This window comes from Candida metapsilosis (assembly GCF_017655625.1).
Source record: "Candida metapsilosis strain BP57 chromosome Unknown scaffold2, whole genome shotgun sequence".
Lineage (NCBI taxonomy): Eukaryota > Fungi > Ascomycota > Pichiomycetes > Serinales > Debaryomycetaceae > Lodderomyces > Lodderomyces metapsilosis.
Window position 1 is genome coordinate 1,698,299 of NW_027138160.1, and position 13,250 is coordinate 1,711,548.

General features: G+C 38.3%; 5 protein-coding genes across 5 annotated transcripts; 2 read left to right on the forward strand and 3 right to left on the reverse strand. All coding sequences in view use genetic code 12, as the record gives it.

Moving 5' to 3' along the window:
* Positions 1-2,223: 2,223 nt before the first annotated feature.
* Positions 2,224-3,081, forward strand: PGA13 (Pga13p; the record flags this gene model as incomplete). Its single annotated transcript, XM_067691046.1, has 1 exon — positions 2,224-3,081. The coding sequence occupies one exon, from the start codon at positions 2,224-2,226 to the stop codon at positions 3,079-3,081; it is 858 nt and encodes a 285-aa protein (XP_067549450.1).
* Positions 3,082-3,272: 191 nt separating this feature from the next.
* On the reverse strand, positions 3,273-5,585 carry TSR1 (Tsr1p; the record flags this gene model as incomplete). The annotated part of the gene is made up of 1 exon (XM_067691047.1): positions 3,273-5,585. The coding sequence occupies one exon, from the start codon at positions 5,583-5,585 to the stop codon at positions 3,273-3,275; it is 2,313 nt and encodes a 770-aa protein (XP_067549451.1).
* A 1,485-nt stretch (positions 5,586-7,070) lies between these two features.
* I9W82_002217 (uncharacterized protein) lies at positions 7,071-8,567 on the reverse strand (the record flags this gene model as incomplete). The annotated part of the gene is made up of 1 exon (XM_067691048.1): positions 7,071-8,567. The coding sequence occupies one exon, from the start codon at positions 8,565-8,567 to the stop codon at positions 7,071-7,073; it is 1,497 nt and encodes a 498-aa protein (XP_067549452.1).
* A 734-nt stretch (positions 8,568-9,301) lies between these two features.
* TPM2 (tropomyosin) lies at positions 9,302-10,027 on the reverse strand (the record flags this gene model as incomplete). Its single annotated transcript, XM_067691049.1, has 2 exons — positions 9,302-9,769; positions 10,010-10,027. The coding sequence occupies 2 exons, from the start codon at positions 10,025-10,027 to the stop codon at positions 9,302-9,304; spliced, it is 486 nt and encodes a 161-aa protein (XP_067549453.1).
* A 1,073-nt stretch (positions 10,028-11,100) lies between these two features.
* On the forward strand, positions 11,101-13,065 carry I9W82_002219 (uncharacterized protein; the record flags this gene model as incomplete). Its single annotated transcript, XM_067691050.1, has 1 exon — positions 11,101-13,065. The coding sequence occupies one exon, from the start codon at positions 11,101-11,103 to the stop codon at positions 13,063-13,065; it is 1,965 nt and encodes a 654-aa protein (XP_067549454.1).
* Between the last annotated feature and the right edge of the window lie 185 nt (positions 13,066-13,250).

Consider the following 13,250-nt stretch of genomic DNA (forward strand, 5'->3'; position numbering starts at 1 on the left):
AAGAGTCTCATATTAGGCGTCTGTAAGTCCAGAATGAGTGATTATTAATTTATATTGTACCATCTTACTCTACTCGTGACTGATTAACTTCATGTACTTCTCATTCTGTTGTTTTGCAACCAAGATGCACATTACTTCAAGAACTGAATGAATTCAATAACTGTAGTTTCAACAACAAAGATTTTGTAGTATGAAGGAGTATTTTGTAATGCTATGGTGGTATGTTTAACTATAGACTGGATTAGATAGCTTACTTAAGGTGTCTTTATAATTGAACTCTAGATTTTCATTGGGAAGTTGGTTGTCTATAAATTTCTTTTTGAATTTTTTTTTTTTTTTTTTTTTTTTTTTTTTACAAGAGAATGTAAAATTCATTGAAAGTATCAATAATAGGAGCTTCAAGATATATATATATATATATATACATATATAATGTACAGAAACAGCGTAAGCACGTGATATACTGAAATTGCATAAAGGGTAAGTAAGTTAACCCAAGTTTGATGCCATCTCTTTTACTTACAGTATTGAAGTTCGAAACCTGCATTAATATTCTTTAAAGTAGAGCAAGTGATCAGCATGCTACTATCTATAAAGTTAGACTTAACAGAAGAAGAGAGAGCAATTGAACAAACCCATAGTGAAATTAAAGGAGAGTGTGAATTAAACCAATCGTAATACACTTTGACTGGTAGAACGCACTAGTTTTGATGAGATTAGAGGGTTCCTTTTTTTTTAGAGTAAAGAGTATTCCATTATTTCAGCTTTGAAGCGATAGGATTGAATTTTGGATTACTGACAATAATACTTACAGCACTATTGACGTTGTTGATTTTACAATTCATGCTTGGTTTTGATTCATTATTGCATTATTTAATCTCTGGCTATTTTGTAGTACGACCTCTTCATTTGGAGGGAGCACTATTGTTGATGATAGCTTTTGATTGGACCGACGATTAATTTTTTGCCTCAACAAAGGATTGCTTGCACGTAAATATTAACCGTTACTATTACTCAAGGGGCTAAAGCGCCTAGATCATTTTTACCAGGAAAGATGCTTAGTAATACCATATTAAACAATACAGCCCTTTAAATGAAGTACACGCGGGACGTTTGAATTTGTATCAAGTTTGTCACAAATAAACCAAAGTAAAATACTGCACCACATTACACAAACTTGGTAATGGGAATTAGCCACATCTATGCTCTAAACGCACATGCACCTGCCAACACCAAATATTAGGTAGTCAATTTGGTTCAAAATGAGGTCCTCTGCTAAAAGGACACAATGACAGGCTAATCTGCTTCAGAAACGTCAAATTTAATAGCATATCAAATGCTTCTTGCGCTGGTAATGTTACTCGTAACGGTCTAGACCCCTTGAGAAAGATAAATACACCAACAATTACACAAAAGCTTTCCTTTTGCGAAACGTTTGCAACTCTTCACTACTTATGCCGATCCCATTCAGTTATTGTGTATTTCAGTTTGTTTAGGTATTCCCGCACTGTTCCGATAATGTGGACAAACGTACACAAAGCCTTTGCACCTGTGATCCGGCAAAAGGTACCACCAACTTCAAACCTTGGGCAATAGTTGCTGCCAACCAAACAATTCACATGATAAGTCGAGAAGCCTATGAACGTATTGACAGCTTTTCCATTTGTAAATACATTATTTCCCAATTCCAAAAGGACTAGCTATTAGCCGCTCAAATATTAGCACCTCCAAGCGCTGGTCATTCTTGACGGCACATCCACCATGCCTTACCTTTGAAATTGCTCAACATTTGTAGGTGAGATTTGTTCAACAAATTTTAGCTTTAAGGATCTCCGGTACACAAAACCTAAAAGTATATAAACCTTAATTTTTTGCAATCTCAGATTACTCAAAAAAAGTCAGCAGTAGCTGGCAGCAATTGATACAACTGTATAACTCAAAACAAAGAAAAAGGGGTGTGTAAGAATATGAAATTCCCGTTCGGGAGTTAAATTGTCCCAATTTGTCATTATTGCTTGTAAACAATCATATGCCACTTGACAACTTCATGGTTTTTGAGGGCTTTATGGATAGCACACTTCCTCCGTCCTCTAGTCGCCCCCTTTTCGAGATATAATTCCCAAATACTCCACTATATAAGGTAGCAAGAATTGCCCTTGTTTCAGTAATTTCTACTTCAAAGCCAACAAACAACACGTATTCACTCGCTAACAAACAAACGACATGGTTTCCAAATCTTCCATTCTCACTACCATTTCACTCGCTGCCGCCGCATTAGCTGATCCTATTTACAGTAACTTCTCCGTGATCACTACCCAAGTTGTTGTTACTGACTACACCACCTACTGTCCCGAAGCAACAACTCTTACCATCACCACCTGTTCTGATAATCATTGTCTCCCAACTAGAATCACGGTTACTGAACCTTCTACTGTGACCATCACGGATGAAGTGTTGTGCTCAACTACATCAACCGTTCAACCTCCGACAACCCACAAAGCTACTGAATCAACTGTGTTGGTTCCAATTACTACCGTTGTCACTATAACCACCTGTAGTGATCACAAGTGTCACCCTACTGAAGTCACGGTTACAACTTCTGCTGCTTTGACGACTACACCAACAACCACTCAAAAGACTACTCCAACCACCCCAGCAACTACTCCAACCACCCCAGCAACTACTCCAGCAACCACTCCAGCAACCACTCCAGCAACCACTCCAGCAACCACTCCAGCAACCACCCCAACTACTTTGGCCACCACCACCACTACCAACACTCCGGGAGTTACAGTTATCCCAGACGTGACTGTGTTCCCAGATGTTCCTCCAACCGGTACTCACACCGACGAAGGACCGGTATTCTTGTCATTGGCAAATGGTACTCCAGTTACTGTCGCGGCTGCTTCCACAAACCCTGCTAATAATGCACCTGCACCACTTGCTTTGAGTGAATCCGCTTCTTCATCTTCATCAGGTGTTGCCCCAAGCATTGCTCCTCTTGCTCAAGGTGCTGCTGTTTCCAACAAAGCTAGCCCATATTTGATTGGAGCTTTCGCAATCGCTATTGGTTTATTTTGAGTTCTAAGCTGATACTTCGTTTTTTCGGTGTTTAATCCCACTTTCATACATAAACTTCGTCTTTGCTTGTTTGAATTCGGTCAATTTTTCTTATTACATTCGGTTATTCGATTCTAGACTCTACTTTTTATATTGTGTCTATTTTAAATCAGTATCTTTTTATCAAAGCTATTTCTCAAACACATTTAGTCCTATTCTGTATACAAAGAAGATACCTCTGGCCATACTCGCTTGTACATACTCATGGCAACTACATCCTGTGACGTTAATTTACCATCAAAATTGGCCTTAAAGTAACCATGAGTTCCCAAACTTTCCTTTATGAATCCCAGTCGACCTGATTTAGTGAAAAGTCCAACTGCTTTGAAATAATTAATGTCAACTGGGTTGAAAAACATATAACGCACAGTGACTACTCGCTTATGAATCTTGACTGGGTGTCCGGTTAATACGATACGCTCAGCAACGATACGAGTATGGTCGCAGCCCAAGTAGGAACCTTTACCAATAAATTGAATAGTTCCATTTTCACCATGCTTGAAGAATAATACTGGGGAGTTGGTGAATAATGCCGGAGCTATAGCTGAAGCTATAGTCATCATTCCTGGGTGTTGAAAGTTTTCTTGCTTGTGAACGTTATTGCTATTGTTTGAAGCTTGATTGAGCACGGGGTTTATGACTTGTCGACGTGGACCATACTGCACAACTATGGTATCTTTGTTTGGAATTGGCGTTTCAAAGTCCTCCCAATTTTCAAATGAAAAATTGGTTACAGCCAATTTATGTTCGTGTTCGAGCAAGTCATATATGACAAAGGGTTTGCTAGTGACGTTAACTTGCTCAAGGATAAACTTGGGTGCCCTGATGTACACCCTAATCCTATTTCCTGGTTGAACTTGAATGCTTTTGATAAATTCTTTGTTGACTTTATTCCTTGTAGCCTTGAAGTTTGCAACACGTAGCAAGCGATTCCACACACTTGGCTTTTCCAAATCATGTTCATCCACGTCCCATTCACAATTACCTAGCGACTTGACTCCTCTGTATCCTTTAAGCCTCTCTCTTGCAGATTCATTGGGATGCAACTCTATCTCATCTGGAAATTCCAAATCGTCTTGGGCAGCAGACTTACGATATTCCTCCAATTGACGTTGCTCTTCTTCTGGAGATAAATCAACATGCATATCAGATTCAGCATATTCGGTAGTTGCGTCGTCCATCACTTCTTGATTATCTTCCATTATCTCCTCATGATCATGACCGTTTTCATCAGCATCTTCCAAATCGGATGCATTCTCATCTAAAACATCATCAACAAACCACCTACTCTGGTACTCGGAGGTTCCCTTGGGGACCTTTTTATTAGACTTGACTTTCTTTGCTCCATCATCATCAAAGTACAATTTTCCCTCAGCTCTTACTCCCAAACCACTATCGTCTTCCAATTCATCCCACATGTCAGCATCACCATCTTGACCTTCTTTGAAATCCGGGTTCAACTCGTCCAATGTGTCCTGATTCTCATTTGGCAAGTATGTTTGCTCTATTTCTTCATCAACTTGCATTTCATTTCGACTCCTGCTTGAGCTCTTGGCCAACTTTTCCAACTTATCAACTTGGAAATCACCAAAACCAGGTATATGCACTAGTCTGTTCACATTGAATCCAGTTCCACGACATGTACCTTCGATGACCACACCCTCGTACGTTTCATCATTACTAATCTTATCAGCAATTAACCATCCTCGTGAATCTCTCCACGTCACCAGTTGAGGAAATTTCTGGCAAATGTACCTCAAGCAGTTTGCATTATCAGAATCCAGTTCCAATGCATATAGTTTATCTTCTGCAGGGAAGAAATGACTAAAGAATGATTGCAATGATTGCTTGATGTCCAATTGAAGGTTTCTCTTTGGGTAGGCAGATACAACATTTGGCGATACTCCAATTACAGATCCGATACCTTGGGCTAGTAATGCACGTAATATTGTTTCTCCATATCCCTGTTCAACTTCCTGGTTTGCTGATATTCCAAATATAACGAAATCTGATACTTTTGCAGCATCGAGTATTTGCAAAATATTGTCTTGATTCGGAAGTATTATCTTCAAATTGGATTTAAACTTGGCAATATTAAGATCTGTAACACTGGGGTATTCAAACTGGATCTTCTGATCTTCTTGGCCAAACAATTGTGTCGCTATTTCAGCAGGTGATAAATCATTGGTCAAACATATAATGGTGATAACTTTTTGCGCACCAGAGTTCCCTTCGAATAACTTCTTTGTGAGCTTGTTCTCTAAAATCTTGTTTTCCTTTAACTGCTTTGCCAAATTCTTTCTTGCCAATTTGTTCAAAGGCTTCGAAGAGGATGAGCTTCCAGATGACTTTTCAACTTTACCCTTGTATTGATTCTTTAATCGCCCCTTTGTTGCATGTTTTGACTTGAATGGTTTGTGGTCATTTTTCAATGTATTCCTGTGTGAATTACCGCCTTTTGCCATATTGATTGGGTAAGATCGGTTACTAATACTGCTGATTTAACCCACTGGATCAATGCGATGAGCTTTGGGATCGAGAAGATATTTGATCGCGAGATGCATTCACGTGATACTTATTAGGGCTTTAACCACAAACAATTATAAAAGAGAAAGTTAGAAGAAAAAAAAAGTTACACAGAACTGATCCAGTTTTCACGCTCTCTCGCACGAAGAAACATTCATCAAAAATTTTTGGAATTTTCAGTGTTTTAGCAGTATTTGAGTTAATACATCAACAACGTTAGATAAGTATGTACAAATAGCAGACACCACAGAGTGACAGAGTGAAACAGGGTTAGTGGGATACACAGAAGAAACATAATGCAAATAAAGACCATCCCCATCTGGAATCAAGGGGAGTACAGAATTGTATACATTGCCAAATGACTTCACGTTGAGGAAGAATTGCCATCGCAGACTTTTAAAGCACACTCCAGTCATTCTTACCATACATGACGGAAGGTCTGAAGCCGACACAGGAAGCCCCGAGAATAGATGATACCATAGGGAATCCTATGAAGTGCAAACCATGCTCATACCATGGAGATAGAAATCACCCTCTGCCACACTGTCTCTGAGATTTTTATTTCGATTTACTTTATACTAACATTACCATTTTTTAGATATCATCATGGCACACGAAAACGTTTGGTTCTCACACCCAAGAAACTTTGGTAAAGGTTCAAGACAATGTCGTCATTGTTCTTCCCACTCTGGTTTGATCAGAAAATACGGAATAGATTTGTGCCGTCAATGTTTCAGAGAAAAGGCTAACGACATTGGTTTCCACAAATACAGATAAATTCGACAGTGAAGATAGACAGAGAGAGCAAGAGGGAAAAAGGGCAACTTTTGTGACATCGATCCGTTTGTTGAGAAAGTATCTTTAACATTTAATGAAGCTTTGTTTGAAAGGGAAAGAAGGAAGAAGTTGCTTTTGGAGCTCTTAATATTTCATGTAATGTATAGGTAATAAAAGAGAAAATTTTAAAGTTGAAAAGGAGTGATGACTGTAGAGACAGACTAAAGATGCAATTGAGATGCTGATGGTCACTACTGATGAACACGCGTATATGACACGCCATCTATGTTCAATAGAAATGAAAAGTAGAAACGTAATACTGAAAAAAATTGTGCCCTTCTAATAAAAATCGACATTCAAAATTCTCTAAAGACAAATTTCAAACTTCCTAAAAAGGGGTGATCTAGAGATTTAATCTCGGGAGGTTTTATTGAATAAATAAAAATGGCAACGAGTATAACTTGGAAGCATTTACATTATCTCGTCGTGGCAAATTTCTCCCTTATATACTTTTTGATTAAAGAAGAAAAGAAGAAGGGGGAAAAGTAGAAAAAATTAGTTTGAGAAATGAGATGGTTTTATAGTTTCGTTGCAGAAGAGCAAAAAAAAGTATAGCTACCAAGTGCATTTCTATAATCTTTAATATTTCATCCCATGTTCTTCATAACTTGATCGACGTCGATCCTTAGTATCAATAACGATCTTAGTAGTCCAATCATTGTCACAAAGCTTGCGAGTCCCACAGGGACTACTGCAAATACCACAATGTTGTAAAAATCAAAAAATCTCCTTGGCTTTTTTGCCCTCATTTGACCTATATGTTTGGCTGCATTACGATTTGCATTATTATCGGCACTAGATGATGTTCTCTGCGACAGACTGGCTGCATTGGATTCTATTTCGTTTTCACCACCACCGCCGCCACCCTCTAAAATTTGCTCTCGTTGTTTGATACTATTATGATGTTCTAGCTGCAAATTCAGGGTAACAAAATTTTGAACAATGTATGTCAATGTCAAAATACAACTTACCAAGATCCAGATGTGTAGGCCATACTTGTACCCATCAGCACTAAAGGTGCTAACTAAGTACAATTCACAAGTTATCATAATTGTTGACATGGATAGCACTCGCACAATAGCAGCAGAAGTCGAATAGGTGATGATCCACCTCACCAACAAGGAATCGAGAATCGAATAGGACAAATACGCAGCAACAATGCACCAAACACCAGTGAGAAAATGCTCCATACCTCTTGCAGTTGTAATTTTGTAAGATGCCGCGTTTAGCAGATCATTATCTTGGTAAATACGCTTCCAAGATTGATACAATCCAATCAAAGGAGGTATCAAAGATATATCACGACAACAGGCTAACAAAAAATGTTGCCTTGCGTTCAAAAACTTTAAACCCAATTTCTTTATGGATGTTTGTTTGAACTTGTTGCGCAACTGGGAACTTGTGGATGATGAGGCTGCAGATATTGAGTGATGAGGTGAGTGAGAGTTTCCTTGATGCTGTTGTTGCTGCTGTCTCTGTTGCTGTAGAAGAATTGGAGTTGTTGACTGTGACGTTTCCACGGAATCGGCGAAAAACATTGACGACGTTCTTGGTATTGGAAGTGATGGAATGGGGGTATATAAGTGCGAAGCAAGTCCTGTAGGCAACCCTCGAGATACAAGTCTCAGATCAGAGGATGTAGACTGAGCTAGTTCAACCTCCGATGGTGGAGCGTGGTTGTTATTCTGATGCATTAGCTGTGATGTTTCATACGTGGGAACTGGTTCTTCAGGATCAAACTGTAGTTCATTCAAAAAAGCATCGTTTTGGGAAAGATTGGTGTATGAAGCTTGGTGTTGTAGGTTTGACGTGTGGTGATTTTGTTGCATGAGTAAGGTATTGTCATCATTAAACCCTTGTGGTGGTTGGTCAAAACCCAAAGACCTCAATGCCGTACTCGACGCCCTTGCTGATCGCGACCACTGTTGTTGTGAAATTGTGGGTGATGAAGTATGTGATTGTGATTGTGTTTGCGACAAAATGGGTTCCTCTTCTTGGTCTGTTGAGTCCAAATAGTCGTCATCTATTTGATGAGACTCTAAGTTGTTGCCGAATCTAGCCCGTAATGTAGATCCTATGATCATTGTGTCAATAATAGGTCTACCGTGTGGGACTGTAGTTGTGGTAGTGTCAGCTGTATAAGTGCTAATACGTATTTGTACACCCGTGTGTTGATAAGACTTGTTGTGGTTACCAGTAACTTGTAGCTTCGTAAAGTATTAATTTTTTTTTTTTCTTTCTAGATAGTATTACACAAAAGAACGTAGTAGATCTTCGGTACAAAGGCTCCCATGTTAACTTGAAGCTGTATTAAGCTATAATAATCAGCTTTAAAAAATCGAAGCGAGGTAATTGTATTGAGAGGGGGAAAGATGAAGGTTAAGCGTAAAATCTTCATCTTGTTCTTGATACAGCGTTGTCCTCGACTTTTGAATGCGAAGGCTTAGCACAAACAGAGGATGATGTGAAGCATAAACTCAAAGTACTGATCTAGAATCAGTGACTTACTACAGCGAGACCAGAATACAAAGAGGACTAGATTGGGTAACAAGATGCTCTAATCTACTCCAGCTAAATCTGCTTTTTCTCTCGATTCTTGTGTTCTGGCACTACGCTTTATATATGCTTACAAAGAGAGAGCCTTTCAGCTTAATAAATGGGGGGGTGTCAATTATAGTAACTATTTTAGCGATAGACACTTTCTGCTTTTTTTCTTTTGTTGCTCCTATAGGCTACACTATATCTTGAAATCAAAGCACGCAGGTTTCGTTTTCTTTTTTGTGTGTGTGCCTGTAAACCACAGCAGTAAACAAAAGCTTTAAATAGCTTCCAATTGTTGACTGATTTCCACCAATTCAGCCTTAACATCATTGTATTTCTCAGTCAATTCTTCTTGTTTCTTTTCAAGTTCTTCCTTTTCACTTTCCAAACTGGCAACTTTTCTTTCCAATTGTTCAGCTTTAATATCGGTTTCTCTCAATTTTTCAGTAGTTTCCTTCAAGTTCTTGTCAGCTTCTTCCAATTCTTCTTCCAAAACTTGATTCTTTTTGGTATAGTTTTCATTAGAAGTTTTCAAAGAGTGTGATTCATCAGCTGTACTCTTAATTTCTTCAAGATTAGTTTCCAACTTTTCAACTTGTTCTTCCAAAACCTGATTCTTTCTGGTCAAAGCTTGAATTTGGTTATCTTTTTCTAAACTTTCTTGTTCCAATTCCTTAATCCTTTCGGACAATTCGTCAGATTTTTCTTGCCATTTTTCGGCATCCAATTTCAAGTTGTTGATTTTCTAAACAAAAGATACGTTAGTAATTGCTTGATGAGACAGTATAGATTTAAAACACAAATTTGAATTGACTTTGGATTGGTGTATTGTGAGACCAATTTTTGCCAGGGGTGACCCTTTGCACTTGAAGGAAAAATCGTTGGATCAATATGCGCGTGTCAAACCGATTAAAAGTCAAATTCAATTCTAACATCATGTGATAGACAGAATATGCCGACGATTAATAGTCACGTAGTTACATACCTCCTTAAGTTTGTCCATTGTGTTGTAGTTTCAATGAGTAATGCACCAATTGGAAATGAATTAGTATATATACGTAGAAAGAGATTGAATCGTTTAATAAAAAAAAAACCCAAACAAAAAACCAAATTTATAAATTCATTCTCTCTCTCTCTCTGCTTTTTGATCATGCTACACTACTACACTACAAATACACTACAAATACACACACAACAAAAAAAAAAAACACGACATTTATTAAACGAAATTAAAACAATTTTATTACGTGTCTTTCTGTAAAATGTCTTACAAAAATATACGACATTTACGATCCTCGTCTAAAAAGTCTGATAGCGATTATTTGGCTTGTGAATAAACATATCTACACAGACAAGGAAACTGCTCTACAGCTAAAGAAGTCAGGGCTGTCATTGTAAGCTCGTAGGTACCTCTTTTACGCTTTCAACTTCGTAATCTTTGGAAGCTGCATTTTCGTATATCCAAAGTAGAATGCAGTAGATGCGTGATATGGATCATTTAAACACGTCAGAAGCGGTGCATAACTACTTGTGCACTTGCGTGAAGAGCTTACATTTTTATACGAAACCCTTTTGCAAATTCAGATAGATCACAGTTTGAGGTTGAAATAAACTTTTAGCAAAGAAAAACCTTAGCCAGTGTAACAAGAATGGCTGTCATATTTCTAAGGTACACCCATGACTGTATTCTCCGTTTGTGTCCTCAAGCTTGGAAATAGTTAGTGGATTCCTTAACTTATTTCCAGTATAAGGGATACACAGAACAGCACTTATCGCATGCCAAGATGGTAGCGTATTGATTTAAATCTGCTGCAAAATAGATTTTCATTCTTTTTTTTTTTTCCTTAGTTGAGATCTTATAGCCAGCCATGTTTCACAAAATACGCAAACTCACAGATCTATACATTATGAATACAACAATGAAATCAAGGAAAGGGCCCCCCCTTTGACGCTAAAAAAAAACCAATAGAAAAGAAATATTAACCTATATTTCATTCCGTTTTGCCTGACCATTCTTTTCTTTGCTCCAACTCAGTGATATACACTGGTCCCTCTGCTCCCACCCCACCTTTCACAATGACATCAGTGATACCGCGATCATCTCATGCTTCAATAGTTACAGGATCATCATTGGACCCATTCAATCAGGAAAATGATTATCGATATCCGGCTAGTATAGGTACATCATATGGCCACAGTCGAACACATTCTCGAGCAGTCTCTCAATCAAATCCATTTGAAGTCATTTACTCCAATCAAGATCTCACTTTTGATTCAACAAAGCCACAAAGTTTAACAGTACCAAAGCAAAAACCATCAGCTCGAAACTTTCGCCAGCATTCACCTTGGCATAGTCAATCCAATTATGATCTCATTGCTGAAAATATCAAAACAGGTAAAAGTCCTGTTAGTGAGCTTGCTAATAATAGCAGTAGCAGCACAGACAACAACAATAGCAGTGGTAACCATCACCCAGTGGTGACAGTTGTTGGATCACCTGTGTTGCAGAGATCAGGATCAACTATATCACGACTGGCCACATTACGGAATAGAAATCGAATCAAACAGAGGAATAAAACTGTAAAGAGAAAGGATCTATTTAAAGAGAAACCCGAGTTTAAACCCAACGAAGAGAACAAGAAGAAGAGCAATGAACAAAAAGCTCCTTGGTTTAGCTGGCCTAAATTTACATTCCCCGTCTTACGAAAACGATCATTAAAGTATCGATCTGTACATAATGGACAAACTCCAAATTTCACCACCAGACATGAATTTATGAATTTTTTGCAAATGAGCAATTACAATCAGATTGTTGGTTCTTCGCTACCCCATAAAGTGAAAATGTGGAACTATACTCAACCTTTACACCCACATCCATTATTACATTGGCACATTGAAGAGTTTGGAAAGAAAGACACCACTATTATTAAATCCGGAAACTTGCATTCAAGAACAGAATCAGTGAGTGTTCTTGATGTTTTGTATCAAAATTACAAGACTAGAGCATTTGAACTAGCACAAAGGAGGTACTACAAAAGAAGAAGAGGTGGAGACTACGTAAAGGTCCCGCCTCCATTTCAAAAACTATACCCACAAGATGCCATTCTCCTTTCCAAAAGAGAGCTTCATCAATTAAACACCAAGTTGTTAGTTGAAATATTATTGCGAAGAACAGTGGCTGCAAAATTGGAGTACAGATTGGGACAGCATGGAACTGGACTTCGGAGTGCTAGTATCAACTCTTTTCTGTCATCACCATCATCATCATCGTCATCACATTCACAATCCACTACTCCTTCTTCTTCTTCTTCTCAATCAAGAGCTAGGACATCGCCTTCAGGTCGTACTGACAGAAGAGACCACCCCAAAACACGTTTCAGCTCGCCAGGTTCTGGTGCCTACCAAAACGACAATTTAGCTTTGCAAAATCAAGGTATTTTCCAAGATATAATTCCAAGTTCGAATGGTCCATCACCAAAAGACAAAGGTGGTGCAACGTACTTTCAGTCACAACCTAAATCCAACATTTCAAGCAAACATCTGCTCTTTGCCAATCCATTCACGTTAGATCCCAAACCAAACATCGCCAGAAAAAATGAAGGAACTTCACCGCATCAAGCCAAACAAGCTAAACCAATTTATGAATTGACGCCACAACAGCAAAGGTCACGCTCCACTTTAACCTCCGAAGAATCATCTGCATCCAGTGACTACAAAAATTCCCCGCTTCTCGCAAAAGAGTCAGACTCCTACACAGACTCGTTTACGAACGTGTCTCTGAATAAAATGAGGAAATCTGACAGTACCACCAAAACATCTATATTGCATTACTTGGATCACTTGTCTCTGGAAGCAAGCTCAGTTTTGGAAGAGCTTGACGTGGGGCATGTAGATGGTGGCACGTCCGTTGTGAAAAAGAGCCTGACACAACAATCTCCCTCTGCAAAAAAGTTGGGATCTCGACGCACTGTACCGAAAAATATTGTAGAGCCAGCTGGTATTATTAAAAAGTTAAATGAGTATGATTTACGAGTGATATAGCTTTTATAGACATTTAGATGAAGAATAGGATATGAAATTCAATGTAGTAGCATCAGAGGTAGAGATGTCGCAAAGTTTCTTTATCCATAGAAATCGCACGAAATTCATAGATGGAAAAAAAGGTGCACCCAATTCGACAAGAAAAGAGGAATAACTACACCCATATTTGCTTACACACACTTTCT